Source organism: Alexandromys fortis, unplaced genomic scaffold (genome assembly GCF_014885135.2).
Source record: "Alexandromys fortis isolate MF-2015 unplaced genomic scaffold, M_Fortis_MF-2015_v1.1 scaffold_57, whole genome shotgun sequence".
Classification (NCBI taxonomy): Eukaryota; Metazoa; Chordata; class Mammalia; order Rodentia; family Cricetidae; genus Alexandromys; species Alexandromys fortis.
Window position 1 is genome coordinate 7,474,289 of NW_026067941.1, and position 23,616 is coordinate 7,497,904.

Here is a 23,616-nt window from a genome sequence, read left to right on the forward strand (position 1 = left end):
GGCGTGCCTATCCGTCTGTCTCTCACCCACCTCCTCAGGTGACCAGCTGCCTTCGTGGCCCTTCGTGCTCTCAGGACCCACTGCCCGCTGCTGCCACTCAGGGACCTGCAGCATTTTACTTTTCCATAACACTCCCTCTAGTTGACATTCTGACTGTCCTAAATTTTCAGTGTTTTCCCATTGGTTGATTAATTTCTTCTTTCATTCATTTCATTTCATTATAAACAAAAACAAACAAACAAAAACCCCACACCAAACTATCAATTCAATTCAATCATGCTTCTTCCTGTATATATGGGAAAATATATTTTAATGTGTGTGTGTGTGTGTGTGTGTGTAACATGTGTGTGGGAGCGTCCTTGGAGGCCAGAAGAGGACATCATATCTCCCAGGAGTACAGGCAGTTGTGAGCTGCCCTACACGGGTGCCAAGAACTGAACTCCAATTACCTACCAGAGCAATAGAGCCATCTCTGCAGCCTGGGCTTCCTCCTCTCACAGAAACCTGCTGTGGGAATTGTCTTCAGCTTGTTGTACTTTCTCACTTCCATTTAGTTCTTCCTGTACTCAACTTCTTCCTGTTTCTTTATTATTCCAAATTAATTTCAGAAATAGTTTTAGCAGCCTTCAAAACCAACCCTATCACACTAGCATTGAGGGGAGAAGGCAGAGTCAGGTGGATCCTTGAAGATCACACTGGTCAGCCAGTCTAGCTGAACTGACGAGCTTTGGGTTATGTGAGGCACCCTGGGCTAGCCTTGAGCCTTGCGCTAGCAGATAGGGAAAGAATGGTTTCCGCGATATACTTGATCCAGGCCCTCTTGAAGTCGAGAGTTCAGTGGGGAGACAGACAGATAGGACGTCAGGGAGCTATAGGTGGAGAGCAATCAAGGAAGACATATGGAGTACCCTTCTGACCTCCATTTGCCCATGCATGCACATGCACCCACATGCACATGTGTGCACACCCACTAACATGCATACACCATACTATATATATATATATATATCACACCACACACACATATCATACCATATACACAATATACCATAAACACACAAACCCACCCAAAAAAGCGAGAAAAGAAAACCAAAATTTAAAAAATAACAATAAAAAAAATGGATCCCTCTCCTCTTTTCCTGCTTCTGGAGCTCCTTTCTCTCCGCCTCTCCCCACGCCCCTTTTCATGCTCCTGTACCTTGGCTCCTCTTAGCTCTGCCTTTCCATTTTTCCACTCTGCACACCACCTTAAGGAACCTTAGGCCTCTATGGATTTCACTGCCATCTGAGACCTGGTGTCTGTCCAGAGGTGCAGCCTAGACCTCCCCAAGGCTGCCTCAAGTAGCTAGCTGGAGGAGATTCTCAGCCGAAGATCTCACAGATCAGACACTGCAATTCCACACCTCAAAAGCCACCCAAGCCATCCTTCCTCACAGGACCTCTAACCTCAGCATCACCCTTGGTTTCTGCCTCCAGCTCAGCTACCCTCCAGCTAAACAACCTCGCCCCAACGCTCCTCCCGCACTTCTGCAAAGATGGTCTCTTCCCTCCTCAAGTCCTTCAAAACCACAGGCTCCCAGTTCCTCAACAGGTTCTCAGAGGGCCCTCTTGACCTCAGCCATCCTGTGGCTGCTGCCTTAGGTTCCCAGCTTCCTGCACAGTTTAGGGTTCCCTGTCCAAGCTGGCCCTGCCTGCTGGTAAATAAAGGGTTGTGAGAGTTGATCTTCACTGGCACCTTGATTGGGTTCAGGACTGACTAGGAAGCACAATTGAGTGTGTGAGGGTTTCCAGCAGGGTTAAAATGCAGCAGGAAGCCCCATCTCAAAGGTAGGCAGCAGTATTCTATGGGCTGGGGTCCAGACTGAATCAAATGGAGAAGCCAAAGAGCACCAGAGCTCACCTCTCTCCTCAATGCGGACGCTACGGGCGGCTGCCTCATGCCTCGGCCACCACATTTACGGCTGTTTTCACCACCATGCCTTCCCAGCCACAATGGATCTTATCACCTCAAGCTATGAGCCTGAACAAACCTTTCCTTCCTTCAGCTGCTTTGGTTAAGTATCCTGTCTTAGCAGCAGAGAGGTGACTAACAGAGGTCTTCTGTGCAGGAGAAAATCCTTGATCCTTTGCACTTCCTGGTTTCACTGGTGAAGAATCTCCATTGTGACCTGTCTTGTCTTCAGTGTAAGCATGGCGTACCAGTCTGCTGACTTGAGAAAGAGGGTCAGTAGCCACCATTAGCTAATATGTCTACCAGGTTTGACAGTCCTAAAAATATTCCCCCCAGAGTAGAGATGATCATACAAATGTAGTAAAATAATAAATAATAAAAGAGTTTTAGTATTTATTATCTTTACTTCTGCACTGAATTATGCATTTATACAACTTAATTTTTAAAAAATGGCTACATTTAACAACCAGATGGTAAGATTCCAAAACATATAGTAATTGTCTCTCCTCAGCCTGTTCTAGACGGCGATGGGTATGGCGCTTCTCACCTCTTACCCGGAAATCCCTGGTCTCTGAAGGTCATTCTGCCCACACTGGGATGTGCCCCTCTCTCGCTCCAACAGAGCTCTCACCATAGTGTAGGGACAAGGGCCTTAGGTCAGAGGCTCTGTCTCCTCTGTGCCAGCCCAGTTTAGTTCTTGACCCGTGCACAGTAGACACAGAGTGAGCGGGTGTTTTCTGTTGGCAACATTTTTCCTTCCTTATGGCTATTCCTTCCTAATCCCTATGGAAAACTGATACACGATGGAACATGCATGAGGCATTAGTGAAAAACCAAATGCCTGGGGATTGGATGAGGGGAGCAGGTGAATAGAGCATTTGTAGGGAGGGGCAGTTTACTTGTATCAATTTGGAGTAGGGCAGGGTATGCTCTCTCAAGTCGGTTTCTAGACATGAGGTCTCCATGCTCATGCCGATCTTGACTTAGGCTGCAGAATGCAAACTCATTACAAGTGGGAAACTGGTTGTATCCGGCAGGGCTCTCCAGGGAAATGGAGTCAAGTGGTTGGAGGCTGGAGGGAAGAGCTTTACTATGAGGGTTGGGTCACACAGCCATGGAGCTAGAGAAGCCCCATGATAGGTTCTCTGGAACCTGGAGTTCCAGCAACGCCAATAGTTTACTCAGCCCAACTCTGAAGATCTCAGAAGCAGGGGACCTTGTGATATAAATCTCAGTGCAGGGCCAAAGGCCTAAGGACTGGAGTCAGGTAGGGGCAGGTATTGAGTCCGGAGTCTAAAGGCAAAAGAGCTTGGGGTTCTGAACCCAAAGGCTGGAAGAAAGAGTCCCAGCCCTGAGCTAGACATGCACCCTTGTTTTTCCTCTCTTATGTTGTATGGCAGACTGAAGACCAGCGCAGACTGGTTGGCCTGCTCAAAGGCAGATCTTTCCTGCTCATTTCATCCACTCGTGTGCCGGTGTCTCCTGGACGCACCGAGAGATGATGCTTCAGTAGCTAGGCCGGTATCTCTTAGCCCAGTCAAGCTGGTACAAAAAAAAAGAAAGAGAGAGAGAGAGAGAGAGAGAGAGAGAGAGAGAGAGAGAAAGAAAGAAAAAGAAAGGAAAAAATTAAAAGAATCCAACACAAGAACCTGCTAAGGTGGTTATACATCTGATGTTATATGGTAAGCTAAGCAGTGGCCTCGTCTCTTTTACTGAATGAAAATGAGGGTAGTCCACCAGGAAGAGTTAGTTAGCTAATGGACAGAACAAAGCCGTGATTGAGCATCTTTGGTGTGGCAGGTGCTGTTAACTTCTGCAATGGGATATAACTCAGTCTTATTGATATCAATGGGGTGCTTGTTTTTATGGTGACATAGGTTCTAATTTCTGAGCCTTTTCCAAGAGATTCATATTTTTGCAGCCAATTAACTGCTCTTGAAAAGTGTCTTTGGCTCCTAGGTTGTAACACATCTACAGAAATTGAGCCCAGATCTTACCAGGAACCAGCCATAATGTACCCGCTAGAAATTTTTTCCCCCAGAATTGTTTTATCTCTTACAAGGATGACTTGTTTACAAAACAGAATCTTCTTGTTTTCTGAGCAGATTCAGCAGTTCCATTAAGCAACAGCCAAAGTCACCATCGCTTCTCCAGAACAGATTTCAATCCTTAGCAAGATTTATATTTCACAAATAAATATTTAAAAACAAACCATAACAGAGCTAAAACTAACCACACCACATATCCTCAAACTACGCCAGTTCGTCTAGGCTCAGGTCTTGTAGAAATTGTGCGTTACTGAAACCTGAGAGAAATTGAAGTTTTTCCTTAAAGAAAAATTTGGGGTCTTTAAGACCCTATCTACAAATGGCTTCAGTCTGAAAGGCAAAATCCAAAAATGGATTTTTTAAAAAATATTTCATTCAAATTTCAGTTGGTAGAATAAAAAAATCTTATTTGGGGGTTGGATTCAACCTTATCCAATTTTTATTTAGATTTCTTAAAAATCTCTATGCATAAATATTACTTCTCGCTTATGAGAGGTATAGATCTACTGGTTCTCTGCATTCAGCCGTGCTGTGGCAGCCTTAGCATTGGGTCACTTTTGTGGTTAGCAGACATTTTCCAAGAATCTTAGATTTCTGGGATGACAAAACGGCTCAGTGAGAAAGGCACTTGCTGCCAAGTCTGATGACCCAAGTTTGATCTCCAGGGCCCACAAGGCAGGAGAGAACAGGTTTAAGAAAGTTTTTCTTGGGCTGGAGAGATGTCTCGGTGGTTAAGAGCATTGCCTGCTCTTCCAAAGGTCCTGAGTTCAATTCCCAGCAACCACAGGGTGGCTCACAACCATCTGTAATGGGGTCTGGTGCCCTCTTCTGGCCTTCAGGCATATACACAGACAGAACATTGTACACATAATACATAAATAAATATTTTTAAAAAGGAAGTTTTTCTCTGACTCCCATATGTGTACCATGATACACGCACACACACACACACACACACACACACATTAAATGTGATATAAAAATGTAAAAAGGAATCCAAGCTTCTTATGCAGAGATGATACATATGGAAGAGTGGAGAGCTTACCCAATGAGACTGTTTATTTGCTTGCATATGTATGTTACGGCATACACACATGTGCACATGCACCACACAGATGTGGGTGGACATGCATCTGTGTGTCCATGTATGTAGAGACAGAGGATGATATTCTTCTCCATCACTCCTCACTTTATTTTCTAAGACCAGATCACTTCCTGAAAAAGCCTGGAACTCACCATTTTGGCTGGTCTATGTAACCAGCTTGCCCATGGACTCTTCTGACTATGTCTCCCCAGTGCTGGGCTTGCAGGCAGACCATCACATCAGCCCAGCTTTTATGTGGGTGCTGGGGATCTGAACTCTGGTCCTCACATTGTTGCAGCAAGCCCTTTAGCCAGCGAGCCATCCCCCTCTAAGTGTTTACTGTTTGAGCCCAGGCTGCCTTGAACTCACTATGTAGCTGAGGATGACTTTGAACCCCTGATCCTCCTGCTTCCACCTGCTCATTGCTGGAATTATAGAAGTACACGGCTGGCTAAATGAGATTGTGCAGAGCTGTGCACCCCCAAATTGTCCTCACTGGAGAAGTCGAAAGAGAATGAGCAGGTTCTCCTGTCTTTGAGCTATTGCTTGGGAGGATTATCTGAGTCTAAGCTTGATGACGGTAGGCTAGGAATGAGTCCATAGCATGACTGAATCTCTTGAAAAGAGACATTGTAGAACTAACTTCTGAATAAATGTCTAGACACAGTGTACAGACTGAACTGGGTGGGAGAGATGCCTTGGTGATTAATAGCACATGTGGCTTTTTCGGTTTTTCGAGATAGGGTTTCTCTATGTTGCCCTGGCTGTCCTGGAGCTCACTCTGTAAATCAGACTGGCCTCAAACTCACAGAGATGCCCCCGTCTCTGCCTCCCGAGTGCTGGGATTGAACGTGTGCATCACCACCACCTGGCTTGCATGTGGCTCTTGTAGAGAACCCAGGTTTGGTTCCTAGAACTCACTTCAGATGGTTCTTATATAACCACCGGTGACTCCAGGGATATAGCACCCTTTTGGCCTCCTTGGTACCTGTATGCCCATGGTACACACACACACACACACACACACACACACACACACACACAATGTAAAAAGCGATACTCAATCTTTCAAAAAAAAAAAAACCCAGAAAGATGGTGTAACAAACAGAGGGGAAAAGAAGGACAAGGAAAAAAAATGAACAAATAAAATAACAAGGACGGACTGTCCCATTCGGACAAGGAGTCCCTCTAAGGGCAGGAATTGCCAGAACGTACTTCTCTGGCAGGGATATTTCAGAACAGATGAAGCAGGATGGGCTGATCTGTAATCTTACGGTGTCCTGGAATATGCTCTGTTATGATGAGAAAGGCCTCCTTGAAAGTAAGTAAAGCCTGAAATTGGACCACATGACTCCATCTCTAGTTAGGTGGGTTTTATTTTTTTTTTTTCAACCTTGTGCTTTCTGGCTTGTACCCTCCAGAGCAATTGCCTTTCATAAATTTCAGGTGTGTGCCTGAAGCAGATGGTTGAAATGTAGGAATGGTCATAAATCTAGGCCCAGTGGCTTCCAGCTCTTATATTCCAGGCTCTCAAATGCTGGCCTTGATATAACTGGAATTCATGTCACAGAACAGTCTTCTACGGGTGGCAATTCAGTGTGTTACACTGTTCCTTATTGCCATCCTTGAAAGCAGCAACACACGGGAATGCCAAAATAGCCGAGCTCTTCCTCTGGACCATAAAAGGTGAGTGGGCGGTCTCTCCAAAGCAAAGGCAATCAGGCTGAAACCCGTGGTCAAGGCTGAATTCCTGCCGAGCAAGCATGCGTGGACGCAGAGACACGATATCAGCCCCACATTGTGGGGTGACCTTTCTAGTCAGCGAAGGGGGAGGTACAGCCCCAGAACACTGGTCTTCAAATCAGGTACTTTGACCCAAATCAGAAGATTTTCCAGAGTTCTTTTCCTATCATAACAGTAATACATGTGAAAGGCAGGGGAAATGGCTTGGTCAGTAAAAAGTTTGCCCTGCAAGTTTTAAGACCTAAGTACACTACCCCACAAGCCAAATGGGGGGATAAAAGAGCCAAGCATGGTGGTGTGTGCTTGTAAATCCCAGTACTGGGGAGGCAGAGGCAGGCAGATCTTGGGATCTTTCTGGCTAGTCAGCCTAGCCTACATAGTAAATCCCAGGTCAGTCAGAGACCTTAAACTAGTGAACAAACACAGCTAAGATAAATGGTATCTGAGGAATGACTGCTAAGGTTGTCCCCTGGCCTCTGCATGCAGGCACACACATGACTACACAGGAACACACACACACACACTCATACACACATACAGACACGCAAAGCAATGCATGCTCATTCTAAGACAAATATAAGGAAGAAGATACCTTTTGTTTTTGCCGTGTCTGTGTGCGTGTGTGTGTGTATGCATGCGCACACATGTTTACATGGACATATGCGCACACCAAGGTGTCTTTCACCCTGTGTGGGCTGTGCACAAATAAAGAATTTTCTCAGAAAACAAGAATAGTAGGAAGAGCAGGCAAGAAGAAGTGGGGGTGGAATATGTCCGTAATCCTAACTCCAAATCCCAGCCCTGCTTGGAAAGAAGAGAGAGTTGTAAAATCTCTGTGCAGGTAATCGGGTGCCTTCTCAGCCTCCCAGGAACAGTGGTTAGACATCCCACCCCCACCCCTCCAGACTGTAAGTGCTTCCAAGGTGAATTCCCTGGAGGAGGTCCTCGTGCTATTTGAAGCAAATGTGGGGAAGATCATGAGTTTGATGCCAAACTGGACTACGGAGCAAGACCCTATCTCAAAAGTTAAAAACAAAAACAAAGAACCAGGGCTGGTTGTAGCGGCGCATCACTTTAATCCCAGAGCTCAGGAAGTGGAGGCAGGTGGATCTCTGTGAGTTCGAGGCCAGCCTGGTCTACAAAGGGAGTTCCAGGCCAGCCAAGGCTACGTAGTAAAACCCTGTCTAAAAACAAAACGATTCTCCCCAAACAGACAAACAAACAAACAACCCCAAAGAAACCAAAATATGTCCTGGTCTAGGGTTGGTGAAATTCATTCTGCTGAACTAATTATGGCTTCCTGAGAAGTGCGAGGAGAGAGGGCAAATCCAGGGTTCTTGGGTTTTCTGGAGGTTCTTACTTAGACCCTGTTTCTTGGGAAGAAAGCCCACTACAGACTTCCTGTGGTCCTCAAGCTGCCCAGACACCCACCCGGGTCCCTGTGACTGCTTGTCTGTGAGTATGATCCTGAAGCCACCTCCCCTGTGCCTGTGGACTCCAGCAACTCCATCACTCAAGGGCTCAGAGTTATCCATTGTGACACTCATTCACATTAAACTCTGACAAAGCATGGGTTTTACAACGACAGACAGAGAATCTATACTTTTTCTTTCTTTCTTTTTTGGCTAAAGCTGTGCCATTTGGGATCTACTCCTAGTGGAACCTCCTGGTTTCTGCATCCTCCCCTCTGACCGAAGAAGAAGTATGTGCTTCCTTCCGGTTGCTTCCATCCCGTCTGACTCCCTTTTGGATGGGTGTTTCTTTGGGGTGGGTCACAGGACTCAATGCTGCCTTTCCCAGCATCCCTGTGTTTCCTGTCTGGCCTGGAGGAAGCTCTGCTCAGATATCAGCCCCTTGCTGCTGGAAACCAGGCACATTGGTCCAGAACATTGAGAAGCTGTCTCCAGGCCAGTGCTCTTGTCTTGCTCACTCAGCCACAGCCTGGGATATTGGTTTGTTCTTCACGAAGGTTTAAGTTTGGAGCACCTGGCCCCGTCTCTCTGCCTCTTCCTTCCTTCTCTCTCACATGTGTTGGGGCGATCACCAGTGTGACTGACATATTTGGACTCTGACTATGCTCCCACCATGACAGTCATGATGGAGACTGTCAGGCCAGAAGGCAGCAGCACTTTCTAGCCTTGTCTTCTCCTAGGTCACTGAGCGAATCTGCTAAGAGCCTGGGCGAGTCAGCTGTGCCTGACTCAGGAGATGATCAATGCCATCGGACGAGAGGACGAATGTAGAAGTTCTAGTACAAGATGGCACAAAGGGCTTGCAGAGGTCCTGGGAGAGTCCAAGGATCTCACCGACTTAAGGCCCTGGGGGAACATGACACAGCTGTCGAGGCTGCTTTACGAGGAAGCGACAGCCCCAGGGTTGAAGGAATTCAAGCAGAGAGTTGGCAACCTGGTGTCAGGGATGCTGTCTGAGAATGGATGCTGACTTAGTGCCCAGAGCATCTGTATGGTAACCAGATGTCTCTCAAGACTGCCGTTGTTGCCTCCACCCCACGTCCTCACATGGTTGTTCTATCCTGGGATCTCTATTTGGGTCTGATGTCCCGATCACTGGATCTTCTCCTAGCTCTGTCTTCCAGCCTGCCACCCAATGGATACCCCAGGCAACCTAGTTAGGTGATGGCATCAGGTCCTTTGACCCCAGATACAAGGCCGAGTCCTGCCTTGAATCCGTATTGCTCTCCTGCTCCAAGGCTGTGAGAGACACACAGGGGCAGAGTAATGGGGGCAGAGCCTGTGTGTGAGTGGAGAGTGAACTTGATTGATTTTGCAAAGCAGCCCTACGAGGCTCCGAGACCTCGCCGTGGCAGTTTTCCTATTTCTAGGTAGCCTGACCAAGCAGACAGAATAATGTGGTCAATTCCACAGGGGAGGCCATGTCTTCTAACGTGAATTATTCTAATCGACGGCTTATTCCAACCAGCAAGTGCAGTTGAGTTAACACACCCCAAACTGATTCTGTTGGCAAACATCCCCCAACTGTTTTCTTATTAATTTACCTTGGCAACACCTCTCCACCATGCAATTATGTGGGATTTTAGACCCATATTTACACCCATCCCACACACACCTTATGTTACCTCATCTTCTACTACCACGTTGAGGGAAAGGACATAGTCTTAGGTTTCTGCAGAACTTCATATGAATGCTATTGGGGAAATGGCAAAGACACTTGTTCTGGGAGGAAAAAGCCTGGGACAGACCGGGCTTGGGGAGAGGCTACTTGAGAAAGAGAAGGTGTCCCTTGGAATCTGTGGGGGAGAAGAGAGTCTTTGGGCCAGGTGTTTTCTGGACTTTGATTCAGTTGCTGTAAGCACCTCCTTCTATGACTCCTGGGAGACCGGAAGGGCTGAGAAACACCGCATCCTCGGAGGAGGTCCCCGTTCATCAGCAGCTGCCCCATACAGCCTGGATAACTGTGTTCCGCTTTGCAGGGGTGTCCCACGAGATGAAGTTGGAGAATCAGCGTGCTGGAGAACTTCAGATACTCCCCTTGAAAGTAAATGTCCCCAGGGCTGGAGATGGCTCAGTGGGTGAAGCCCTTGTGGAACAAGCCCTAACAACTTGAGTTGGGATCCTCAGAAGTCAGGTAAAGCTAGACCTAGTAGTGCCCTCATCCAGAATCTCCACACCCTCATGAGGGGAGGAGCCAGGGCAGAGCCAGGGAACCCTAGAAGTTTAAAGGCAGCGGCTTGGCATGTATAGTAGCGAACCCTGTCTTAACAAACAAGGGCCTATGTAGGGTTGTCCTCGGACCCCCACATGCATGCCACGGTGCACACTCACATACATGAATGCGTACTGTGCATACAGGCACACATCAGATCCCTCTGCCCACCAAAATCAGGGGTACCCAGCCTCCATCTTTCCTATGTCCCTCAGAAGTCCCATCTCTGGCTCCTGCATCCTGCTTTAGAACTCTGTGGTCTTCTCAAGACGGTGTGTTCTCACGGGGGATGGGGGAGGGTGGGACTCAATGCCACAGCATTCCACCAGGGAGTAGAGAGGATAGGCCAGATTTTCAGTGTGTAAAGTTGAGTTCCATGAAGTCCAGAAGACCTGTCTTTCTAATGTGCCAAGAAGTCCTGTGTTTTTATCATTTAACACAACGTTCTCTTTTATCCAAAAGCCAGGCCTCTTGCTGGGTAGCCCTTCCTCCGCATCCTTCCCTATTGGTTTTCAGCCTCTCCAGTTCTACCTAAGGAACATCTCAGAAGCTGCCAGAGATGGCTGCCATACATTGCCCCCTTGAGCAGCCCCAGCCCTATTTATGAGACTCTGGCTGTCTGGCTCTCCTGGCTGTACATTTGTCCCTATAGCCCCTAACTTCTCAGCCTGTGTCTTTCTCAACATCAGTCAGCCCCCATCTAATCCCCTTTCACGTGTTTTCTTGAACACACGCGCATACCTGCCTACCCACACATGCTCAAACACGTGTGTGCTCCCAAGAATCTTAACCAGGAAGTCTGATACCTTCAGGGTAAAGTCTGTGCTCCTCAGCCTGGTATCTAGAGGCCCCGGTCTGCTGACACCTCCCAGTGTCTAGCCTTATCTCTCACTAACCCTCTTCATGAACCCTGCCTCCTGTCGTAAGGGTCTGCTTGGGAATCCTTGATAAGATAAGCAAGAAAACTAGAGGTGAGCCCAGACCATCTGTGGGCAGCTTCTAAGGCTGACATTTAGAACAGATTCACTCGGGTCTTTGAGTTGAATAGTACAACCTAGAGAATGTTCTGTGACGAGAGATCTCAAAGGCTCAAGAACTCAGTGGTTATGTTTCCTTCTAGAAGGTTCACCCGTTCTAGCTTTCTTAGAACATCTAGTTTGAGTAGTCACTCGATGGCTCTTGTCTTGGGAACGTACTGGCTGTTTGGGTTACAGGGACACACCTCCACACCTTGAAGTACTAGTTCAGGTGTGCTTAAGGGCTAACCCCACCCTCAAAGAGCACTGCTGCCACCTGGTGGCAGCTACCTAAACACAGGCAAGCATTTGTTTCATTGGCTCCTTCACTCATTCAGCATTGTGTGACTATTTACTGAGTGACCAGCGGGCATCGCCTGGCCGCCGGGGGTTCATCATCGGGTCAGATGCAGTCCTTTTAGAAAGCTAACTTCTGTCTGGAGTGTAAGTAAACAGAGATAACTTCTGTAGTACAGGTTTGAGGTGCCATGGTAGGAAATAGATGGTCAGACCCTGGTTTCTGGGATGTCCTGGGGGCCTTTCATGAGGACATATTCTCTTTTTTTTTTTTTCCCTTTTCTTTTTTTGGTTTTCCAAGACAAGATTTCTCTGTGGCTTTGGTTCCTGTCCTGGAACCGAGACCAGGCTGGCCTTGAACTCACAGAGGTTTGCCTGTCTCTGCCTCCCGAGTGCTGGTATTAAAGGTGTGTGTCACCACCACCGCCTGGCGAGGGATATTTACTCTTGAGAAGTGAAGCTGTACAGGAAGGATCCAGGCCTATGAGGAAAGCGTGAGGTGAAGGTGATCCAGAGCCTGCCACAAGTTCATGAACTAGGAGGACCTGTGCACATCTACCAGTATAGGCAGGGAGGAGATATCTATCCAAAGACAGGAGCCTGGCAAGGTCTCTGTATGAGGGTGACTTCACAGTTCTGAGGGGGTGGGGAACTGAGCCTTGATTCAGGCAGTGTCACATCCTGATGATCAGGGAGGTAGGCTAAGAGAATGTCGCCTGCAGATAGCCCCAAAGTCCCTATGGGGCCCGGGAGCAGGTTCTAGGCACTGGGATAAAATGGAACCTAGATATCAGCCCAGCCTCTAGGTCAATGGTTCTCAACCTGTGAGTGGAGACCCCTCTGGGGAGGTCAACTAACCCTTTCACAGGGGTTACACATCAGACAGCCCGCATTTCAGACGTTTACATTACAATTCATAACAGTAGCAAGATTACAGCGATGGAATAGCAACAGGGTTCATTCTGTGGTTGGGGGTCACCACAACACGAGGAACTGTATTAAAGGGTTGCAGCGCTAGGAAGGTTGAGAAGCACTGCTCTATGCATTTGGGAAGACTGGCCAGAGGTTGACACTCTCCCGCCTTAGGAGCTACTCCCTCTCCATGCCTGTCCCCTGAACTGGCTCTGCAGAGGTAGCTTTGGGGAGAACAAGAGTCTCTGGAACTGAATGTAGAGCTCGTGGCCCCCTTTCCAGTGGCAGGAATGCTCTACATCTAATGACTTTTCCTCCTGGGCCTGACTTCTTTCCCAGCCTCCTTTGCAGGTAGGCGTGGACACATGTTTCAATCCAGGCCAAGGCAAAGAGTAACAGAGCATTTAAGCTACTTTCAGGCCTGACTAGCCAAGCACCACCTCCCAGCATCCTCATAGGATGCCTTAGTTTGGACCGTTATGTGAGCGATAGCTTCATAACTGTTTCCTTAAGCTGCTAAGGGTTAACAGATTGTTGTTATATTCTTTTTTTTTTTTTTTTTCGAGACAGGGTTTCTCTGTAGTTTTGGAGTTTCCTGTACTGGAACTAGCTCTTGTAAGCCAGGTTGGCCTCGAACTCACAAAGATCTGCTTGCCTCTGCCTCCCGAGTGCTGGGATTAAAGGCGTGTGCCACCACTACCTAGCTGTTATATTATTCTTTCTACTCTTTTGCCTAAATTCCAATTCCTGTGTCATTCGGGGCGGATGGGGACAGCAGGGCCCTGCCATGCTTTGAGATTTTCTTGGCAGCAGCGGCTGCCCGAACTCCTGATACCCCATCTTCTGCTCTATGAGTTCTCCTTATTGGTCCCATGTAGATGCCATGGTGGCCTCTCTACCCTGCAGTGTGCTGTCCCAGTGCCGACAGCTTCAGGAAGGCCAGTTGTGGTCCTGCTGTCCACCTCTGTAGATTCTGCATTCTGCTTTCTGGGCATGCAGTCTGCTTCCTCAGCGCCTGGCTTGCCCGGTGACTGGGAGGTGACAAATGACTGTCCCAGGCTCTAGCTTGCTGAAAGCTCCCCGACTTGCCGTAAGGCAGCAGAGCCATCTGCTGACTCGGCATGTTCGGAGGCGAAGCCGTGTCTCATTGTCAACATGTGGCTACCCTCAGCTGTGAGGCGTGCCAGAAGTGAACCTCCGGCCATTTAAGAAGCGCCAGCAGTTCACGGGATGAGATCGTTGACATAAACTGATGGAGAGGCTGGACTGAAAAGGAGGGGGCCTCGGCCGTACCTGGAGAGCAACATCAAGAGCAGCCTGTGGTTGAGAACAGTGTCTACTGCCTTCTGATGCCGCACACACAGTCACAATCTAAATGGTCACGTCACTTCAGCCTCGCTGTGTGATGGAAGGACCTATGCGATGTTGACATATGGATGTTGGAGTATCATCTGATGAAACCAGATGGGATACAATTGGCCTAACGAGCACCTCCTCGCCGCCCTGCTTGAAGCTCTGTAATGGTTTCCTCACTCCTTAGAAGAAAATTAGCTACCATCTCACGTCTCTATACACCATCCGGTCCAGTATCACGCCTTGCTCAGGACCGCTAGCATTCTCTACATTCTCCAGGCCCACAGAGCAATGCGGTCAATACCTTGTACAAATCCAACATATCACGGTTGAGAGAATGAATGAGAAGCGGGAGGCCACCTAGAGATTTGCAAACTAGTAAGAGGGCATGGAGGAGAGAGTTGGTGGAGGAGGAAGGGGTGGCTCTCGAAAGACAAGCACAATGGGAGGACAAATCTTGTTCATCCATCAGATCAGGAGTCTCACAGCCTAGGTTGCTCTCTGACATGAGCAGCTGCCAAGAAACCAATGGCACGAACTGCAGTGGATGAAGAGGGGTATGTGTGTCTGTGAGTGTAATGAGAGAGACTTGCTGTGAAGACGTCACAGGGGCTGGTGAGAGGTGGGGGTCCAGGAGGAGGTAAAGGCCAAGGGTAAGCCCAAGTTTCTGCTCGGAGCTCCGGAGACAGAACGTGGGTGAGGAGATGGCAGCAAGGCATCTAGTTTTAGGTGTTTCCAGTCGGCAGCATCTGCGAGATAAGTGTCAGAGGGGACCCGGTGGGCAGCTGGAAACGCGAATCGAGCTGGAGAGAATAGACTGGGGAGTGATCAGCCTGCGGATGCTAATGAGAGTCAGTGAGTAGAGGGGAAGGCAATGGCAGAAGGGTTGCACAAAGAGGTAGGAAATATGGTCCCTGCCGTCACCGCCAATACAAAAATCAAGATTTGACATAGACCTTAAAGCTGTTTATGCACCTGTCCACGTCTCCATAGCAACCCCAAAGCAAAGAAAGAGCTCTGCCCTTATCGCAGGCAGGGAACACACACAGATGGTTACCGTCTTTCATAAGTCTACAAGTGAAGGTTACATCCCACACCGTGCCAGCCACGTGGAATGGCTCCTGCTCCAGCCCTTTCTCGGCCACTTTTCCCTAACTCTGACTCTCCACACATACACCACTCCCGAGCCATCATGAGGGTGGCCATAGAGACCCAAATACCAAATTCTAAGACACTTTGGGAGCCACCACATTTGGCCTTTCTGGGGCAGCCAGTGTCCTTGCCCATTCTGTTTTTGTGGCTTTGGTAAAAACAAGCAGAGATTTGCTTACATCGAGCGCTTGCTGTGTCGAAGTTTCACCAAGCCAGCCACACAGCACACAGCACTGTCCCCACACCCCTGAGCAGTGGGAAAACTGGGATTGGGAGGGTGATGTAACTTTCTGAGACCTTCTGAGTTAGGGCTGCGCTGTAAAGACTTGAACTCGGGACATTTAGGAACAAAAAGGTTTGTGTCCCTCAGCATCAAACATGGCTGCTCCATGGTTTTCTTGCTCTTGGGAGTTCTCTCTCCTCTCTTCTTTCCCAGACTTCTCTCTGCCCTTCCCTGCAGGTCTGCCCCCCCCTGCAGCCTCCAGTGTGTGTGTATGTGTGTGTGAGAGAGAAAGGGGGGGTGTCAGAGGTCCATCTTAGGATACTATCTACACTGGTCTCAGAGACAGTGGCCTGGCGCTTTCTCAGTAGAACTTGCTGACTGCTCAGCAGGCCTAGGGGATTCACCTGCCCCTCCTTTCCCAGCCCTGGGATTTTATTTAAGCTTGTGCCACCACAGCTGTCTCTTTTGTGTGGGTTCAGGGTATTAAACCCGATCCCCTTGTTTGCACAGCAAGCCTGTTGCCAACTGAGTCATCTTCCGGGCCTTTCTTGTCTTTCTTGTATTCTTTCTGGTCCACTTTACAAAACTGTCTGGGTTCTGTGTGATCTGGGGCAAGTTTTGTTCAGTGGCTCACCATCCTATCCACATACAAATGTCTCTCAAGATGGACACCACTCTCCCACCTCAGATCTGCTCTCTGTTATAGATCTGCTACTTCCTCAGCCTTGTTGCCGGTGAGCCCCCCCCCCCCCCCCCAGGGTCTTGTGCTTAGCGGGCAAACACTGGTGCCACTGCCATTCATTGCCCAGGCTCCTTCCTGGAACCCCCTGAGATGCCCCCCATCCTCAGTGTGCTGCATGACACCATCAAGGGCTCATTGGAGAAGCCAGAAGGTCAGGGATTTCCCTCAACAGCCTTCATCCCCCATCCGACACACAGAAGGCTATCCGTTCTTCCTCTCCAGTGCCCTCAGCGCTAAGCCTCCCCACAAGTTTCCAGCCTCCTGGCTCAGAGCATCATCAGCTCCCACCTTGATGGCCCCTCGCTGGACTCCTCTTTCCTCCGGATGGATATTTCTAGAAGCAAGTGTGATCACATTGCCACCACCTAACTTTGTATCTCCTGTTGCAGGTTATCTCTGACTCCAGAATGAAATGTAAATTTCTTGGTTGGCCCACAGGGGCTTGTGTGATCCAGTCTGAGAGGATCTTGCCGTCCTCCCTGTTCAGCCTCATCTTCCAACGGCTTTGACTCAGTATCAGCCTTGCTCCTCTGCTGGGCACACCCACAATGCTCTGGATGCTCACCCCAGTCTCCATCCCTCTGATGTCTAAGCCCTCTGTGCCCTGTATGTATTCATGTCGTCAAAACTGTGCTGCTGATGGAACTTAGGCAATAGCATCTTCTTACTCATCCACAGAGATGAATCCCTTGTTGGCAAGACCTGGCTCTTCTTGTATGTTGAGATTCTAATCCTGGTGCCTAGTGATTATCAATATGTTCTCCAAAACTGGACCAAGCATCTCAAATATTGGGGGACAATGAGGAGATGGGACTGAACTGGGACAGCTGAGGTTTCGCATCTTCCCAAGAGGACCCATTGTCTTCTGCAAGGAGGAAGAGCAGGCTACTTTCTGTAACTGCATAACCTTGCATTTCAAAGAGACCAGCACCATAGAAAGCCAAATGTCCGACCATGGACCTACTGCGTGCACAGTGAATGTTCTAAGGCCCAGACTGGACGTTAGTTTCAGTGGAAAAAGAAAGAATCCCTGATGGACATAGAGTCAGGAGACCAGGGCTTGAGCCTGGCTTCTCGAATGTATTGAAAATCTCATTTTAGACAGTACTGGGTGGGGTCTGACGTCACCAACACCCAGTTTCTGCAGCTTGGAGCCCAGGAATGGAAAGCGTTGCTCACCTCCTCCTGGGGTTGCTCTGAGGTGATATGTAGAAGTGGTTACACAGTACTAAAGGGGTACCATACACCAGGGTTTGCCTGGCAGTGAGTGTTCCCTGAAGACGTCTCTCTTCGCTTCTGCCTTGCTTTTTCTTGCTTTTCTGTCAGAGACATCAAGCTTAGCCGAGCAGGGGGAACCTTTACTGAGAAGGAAGGCACGGCTTAGACATCTACACATGCAGTTTTTAAACACGGGGAATATGGAGGAAATATCACAGGATATACGGAGGGAAGCTTTAAAAAGAAACACAGGCTTACGTCAAAACAGTTGACTCAACTTTGCGGAAATGTCTGCCCCGGGGCAGGAGGGAGAGAACACAGACTCAGAGCGTAGAGACAAGAGTCGGGCTCCTCACTATGTGGTCTCAGTGGACCCCTTCCCACACAGTCCTAGGGATGAGGGGACAGGAAGCCACACTGCTTGGTCTTATGGTAACTCTTCCCGGCATTTTTGAAACACTTGCTCTTGCACCCAGCCATCTCACTTCTAAGAGCACATTTGCAGTCAAGAAAACGGGAAACAACGTAAATGCGGATTGGCTAATCGACTCCCAGCATATCCATGGAGTACAGCCATGAGTCGTCGTCGTTGATGGATGTCCTTCTTTGGATGTGGAAGTGACAAACACGTCCCAGCAGGTAAAATGATACGGGTATAGGAACTTTTTCCCACATGGGGAAATGTATTGATACCTGGGGACCTGGTACTTTCCCTGCATTGCACCGTGAACTCAGAACTGTACTGAATCCTTAATTATGCTCCTTGCCCACTGAAAACCCTTTAGGTCACTTACTTCTGACCTTTCCACCCCATCCAGGTTAGTGTATTGCCTCGGTCCTTGGAGTCTCATCTCTGCCCCGCAGCAGACATAGAAAGGGTGTGGCTACCTGTCTTAGTTTTCTATTGCTGTGTTGAGCACCACGACCAAAAGCAACCTGGGGAGGAAAGGGTTTATTTCATCTTACAGTGTGTAGTGCAGCATCCAAGGAAGACAGGCCGGAAGCTAGAGGGAGGATCTGAGGCAGAGGCCCTGGAGTTTACTGACTTGTTCTCCATTGCTTGCCCAGCCTTTCTTATAGAACTCAGGAGCACCACCTACAGCGAGCTGGGCCCTCCCACGTTAATCACTAAGCAAGACAATAGTACCCCACAGACTTGCCTACAGACCAATCCTATGGGGGCAATTTTTAAATTAAGATTCTTTCTTCCCAGGTATGTTTAGGTTTGTGTCACTCTGACAGAGACTAACCAGAACACCATCTCTCATGTGCTGTTTCTGCAGATCACACATCACCTAGGGAGACTACCGGAACTGGTACAAGGACGGTCATATGAACTCGGTGTCCCTAGGGGAGTGGGTAGCCCCTCAAAAAGCGGAACATCTCTGGGATGGCCACTTGGCAATGAGCAGCGGGAAGAGGGGCATGCCAGGTGTGAGCATGCCACCCCCACAGGGTGACGTGAGGGACACATTCAGGATGGGAAGGGTGACCTCACAGCCATGTGACCTTAGTCTAGACAGTCTTCCTTTCTGAGCTTCTGTTTCCTCCTTTCTAAGTAAGACTTTGCTGCAATCAACATCTCTCAAAGCAAGTTCTTTAGTGTACTCCACCCAGGGTATGTTAATAAAAATGCCTCTGAAGGAGGAGTCTGTGGTCAAATACACTTGGGCCAGGATGCTTGCTTGCCACATTCCATCCCGACATTCCCAGGGAACACCAGCAGCCTCACAGCTCTGAGCAGTTCTACAGTAAATAAACTTACTTATTGACATTTATACCAGCCTTTCTCACATCTATTTCACCTTGGACTCCTTAGGGGGAAACACACACACACACACACACACACACACACACACACACACACATTCTTCGCTGAGTGTTGGTCTGACACCTGCACTGAATTCAGTTGTATCTGAGGCCATCCCTCCTCCTCTTCCTCCTCCTCCTCCTCCATGGCCATGAACTTGCTGCTGCTCCCACAGCACTTGCTGTCGCTCTGCATGGTAGCGCCTTAAGTTGATAGCAGGCCATCTGGCCCTGTGGAGGAGAAGCCTGCTCCGAGAGAGAGAGAGAGAGAGAGAGAGAGAGAGAGAGAGAGAGAGAGAGAGAGAGCGCGCACACATAGGCCTGTTGACATCACAGTATCACAGTATAGAGACTGATGGAACGGAACACAACAAGGAAGGGAATCTAGAAGTGTTGGGACATCTGAACCCAGATGGGCCACACAACAGGCATTCACAATGAGAAGGCAGAGCATTCTGAGAGCTGAGAAAGGACTTGTGAACTGTACTCTTCCATTTCCTGTAGGAATCCAGCGATCCGACTGTAATTCATAGCCAGGATTGTATGGATGACTTCCACATTCTTGAATATCATCACCTAATGAAGAGGTTTTGAAGTCCCACACGCGCCTCAGTTTATTCTTCTGTAAAATGGGACTAATCCATTCCATAGGCTCGCCCCGCTAAGCCTGAGCATGAGGATTGAGGAGCTGAAACACATGAAGGCTTGCGGACCAGAGACTGGCATACAGCAGGCTCTCCCCGGCTGGCGTAGCAAGGGTTGACCATTGTGCTTCATGTTCTTACCAAAGTTCCGTTCTCACTAGACAGCGCTCACACAGCCCTGAGCATCTCCATAGTACAAGACCAAGATAAAGCTCGATTTCCCCGGTGCTTTTCATTATGCCTAGGCTTTGTCCATCTCTTATGTCACCACCCCCACCTGGAGCTTGCACTAGGAGTCTGGAAGGAGAGGTGGTGTCTCCCACTCCCCTTTCACATCTGTCCATCCAGATTTTCTGCAGTGTTCACCCTCAATTCTCGGTTCCAGCTCAGCAGTCCACACCAAGCTTTGTCTCTGGACCAAGGCAGCGAGCCGTCTCTGAAGTGACCGCTCTACTTTTCTCTAGGACTTCTTCAGCTGCAGCTTGAAGGACCTGTGGTGAATGAGGTATGGGAATAAAGTGAGGCTTCCGGCTGTGGCACATTCACAAATGTGTGACCTCTGCGGACACCCGCTCCTTCTCTCAACTACCTCCCCCGTGGGTCTGTACCCCAGGCTCATGGGTCTTGCCATAGCCCTTAAGCGGTACGAAGACTTCCCCACCGTCAGGCCTCCATCCGTGTCCTCTTTATACATGGCTGGTGCTCTTTCTCAGGCAAATCTCAGCCCTTAGCTTTCTCTCACGGTTTCCCACACTATACCCCCTAGAGGGTCACCCCACGGGCTGCCTCACAGTTCCATTTTCAGGACCTTCCCAGCATGGTTCTCCACTAGCAATTATTCCTTTATTGTAGGCATGTTTACTCTTCATCCATCTGCAAAGAAAATTCTCCAGGACTGGGTGCCAGCACCATTTGTGAATAAGGCAGACACTGGCCCCGTCTACGCTGTGTGAGTGGTCCCCTCCTCACCCTGCCTCCTATCTAGTCTCAAGATGAAGCACACTGACTCATGAGCAAATAAAACCACCCAGTGGCTTTTATCAGATCAGCTCAGAGCTGGAACAATCAACCCACGCACGACCGACCGTGTGAGCTTTTAGACAACCAAGAAGCCCGCCAACTCACGCTGACAGTGCCCACCCGAGGCAAGATCCGTGCTCTGCGCCTGCGCTCTGAGCATGCCTTTGAGTCAGGGGCTTCCTCTTGATGCCCAATGAACTTTGAGGTTGTTGTCTGCAAAGCAGCGTTTTCCGTGCAGCTGCTTGTCTGGCCCCCAGGTTCTGTGGGACATCCAGAGTGCCCGGATAGCTATCATCCCTGACTTGGCTTGACAAAGGTGTCCAGAGGGAACTCACAGAGGAGTCCTCTCCCTGAGGAATGCTTATTAGAGCAGCAGTCGATGGTTCCAACCATTTTGCTTCTCAGTGAACATGGGGCCCCCGTCTGTCTGCTGCTGTTTCCAGGGAAGCTAACATAAATGTTTATTGACAACGCAGTCATCAAGAAAATAAAGTCGCTGATTCATTGCCTTGCCCCGAAACCCGTTGTTTCGCTCACTGCTTCCTTCCTCTTTATAAAGACACACTCTGAGGGAGAGAGCACATTAGGGGGACCCACTGGATGTGATGCGTCGCTGGCTGCCATTTCTTTCTCCACCACCTACACACAGATCAGGACTCCCATAAGGGTAGCAGATCAACCCGATCTTTCCTTCAGAGGACCACCCCACTGGGGTCTCAGAGAAACAATGGAAGTTTTGGGGTTTCTCAAGTGGGAACCGAGTGGTGCCGTGGTGACTCTGACCCTGTCCGTGGCTCTCTTGGCCCTCCTGAAATGGTAAGTGCGGCCCACCCTAGGGACCGTGCCATGGCGAGAAACGTCAGCCTGGAGCCTGCGCTGCCAGGTGGGGTGTGCGGGCATTTGTTTTTCTTCTTCTTGTCTAATCTAGAGGGGGTTGAGTATTAACACTGCTTCAGAATTAAAAGCAAACAGCCAGGTTAATCTTTTGCTAAAACGCGTGAGATCCAAGCGTCAGGAAACGCCGGTGGTTCAGCGACTGAGATGCCACACGTAATTAAGTCTGAAAGAGGCGGAAGGAGACGAAAATTGCCAAGGCATTAGGCATGGCTGAAAGTGTTTCCTCAAACCCTGTCATATTGTCTTGCCTTGCTTTCTGAAACCCTTTCTTCATGTTGAGTTTACAATGGATTCGGCCCCCTGGTTCAAGGCATATTAAAGACATGTAAGCTCTTTGGCCGACAGACTCTGCAGCAAGCTGGTGACAGGGATGTCTGAAGTTTAGGGACAAAGTGACAGAGTGAATGTCCTAATTTTCTGCTGTGTTATGGAAGCGAATACGTTCCAAACAAGGTGCGCAGCGCAGTGCCCAGGAAGCTGGAGGTCCTGAAAAAATCTTAAACTTGAGCTCCACCGCCTCTCCCCTGCGGGTCTGTTAATTCAACAGCGGATTTCTTAGTCTGGCCCTGTAAAAGAAAGGCCTCACAGAGATCTGCGTTTGTGTCTGCCCGGCCTGTCAGCTACCCTCCTTAGCGTTGCCTCTGTATTCCCAACCACCTGGATTTTGCTCTCTCTGGGTTTTAAAGGGAAAGTAGAAAAAATAATAGAGCTGGAAGAGAGTTTGAATTTATGTTTCTAGGGGTAATAAAACCTCCTGTAGATTAATAACTGGGAAGGCACTTTGAAAAACATCAAGCATTATGCAAATGTGAGGTATTATTCTTCTGGAATTTGCATAGCCGAAAGTGGAATGCGCGTTTGATGTTCTCTGATGATGAAATGACTTCTTGGAAATTGGCTCTGAAACCCGGCTTCAATCCCAGTGCTCTTTTGCTTTTTAACTGGTTTAATTATTTTTTGAACTTTTCTGTCTCAGCATGGCTTATCTGGCGCGGAAACCAGTCACACGTAAAGACAAGAGCAAACGGTAGCCACTCATCCTCTTCGGTGTGCTTTTCCTGCTCTGTGGAATCAAACACACAGTCTATGGCATGCAGTAGGAGCATACTAGATGCCAGCCGCCATGATTGACTCCTGCCTGTGTAACCCAAAAGCAGAGAAAACATGATTGGGGCCGGGGGAGATGGCTCAGAGGAAGAGCACATGAATAGCATGTGGGGTGTCCTAGATTTGAACCCCCACACTGTAAAAGAAAAGTCTTTAGTGGATGGCTTTATGCATACTCTCATTTCTTACTATTGTTCTGATTATGGGCTGGGGGAGGGGACGGCGGAATCCCTGGAGCCACCTAAATACTGGGTGCGGTGGCATAAATCTGTAACCTCCGCCCCCCCCCCCATCTGGGGAGGTCGAGGCAGGAGGATAAGAAGTTCAAGGTCATCCTTAACCAACCCAGACCGCGTAAGATCTTGTCTCAAAAAAAAAAAGGAAAAAAAAAGGAGAAATATTTATTAATGCGACTTTCTCTTCATCAACTGTGTTCTGTGGCGCTCAAATCCTGACCCACGTGAGTCGTCCAGGTGGTCCTGCAGCATTAGTGCCTCCCTGCACACACTTCTGCATTCCCTCTCTGTGCCTCTCTCATTTCTGTATTCCTAACTCTCAGCTCTGCGTCTGACAAATAGCATGGCCTCGATAAATGTTTGATGGGCGAAGTGAGCGGGCCGCATATGTTACCCTTGCTCTGATGGTGGAGAGGGCCCGTGTCCTGCCTGATAAGCTGCATAGCTGGGTGTTCCCAATCAGCTTTCTGCAGAGACTCA

General features: G+C 48.8%; 1 protein-coding gene across 2 annotated transcripts in view; it reads left to right on the forward strand.

Annotated features, from left to right (window-relative positions):
* Positions 1-21,463: 21,463 nt before the first annotated feature.
* Positions 21,464-23,616, forward strand: part of Tbxas1 (thromboxane A synthase 1) — a 165,212-nt gene continuing 163,059 nt past the window's right edge. Inside the window, exon 1 of one of the 2 annotated variants that reach the window (XM_050148062.1) lies at positions 21,464-21,712. In XM_050148062.1, the coding sequence (XP_050004019.1) occupies positions 21,624-21,712 (89 nt within the window). In that variant the 5' untranslated portion in view covers positions 21,464-21,623. The remainder of the gene's footprint in view (positions 21,713-23,616) is intronic. The other variant, XM_050148063.1, reaches the window with a different exon arrangement.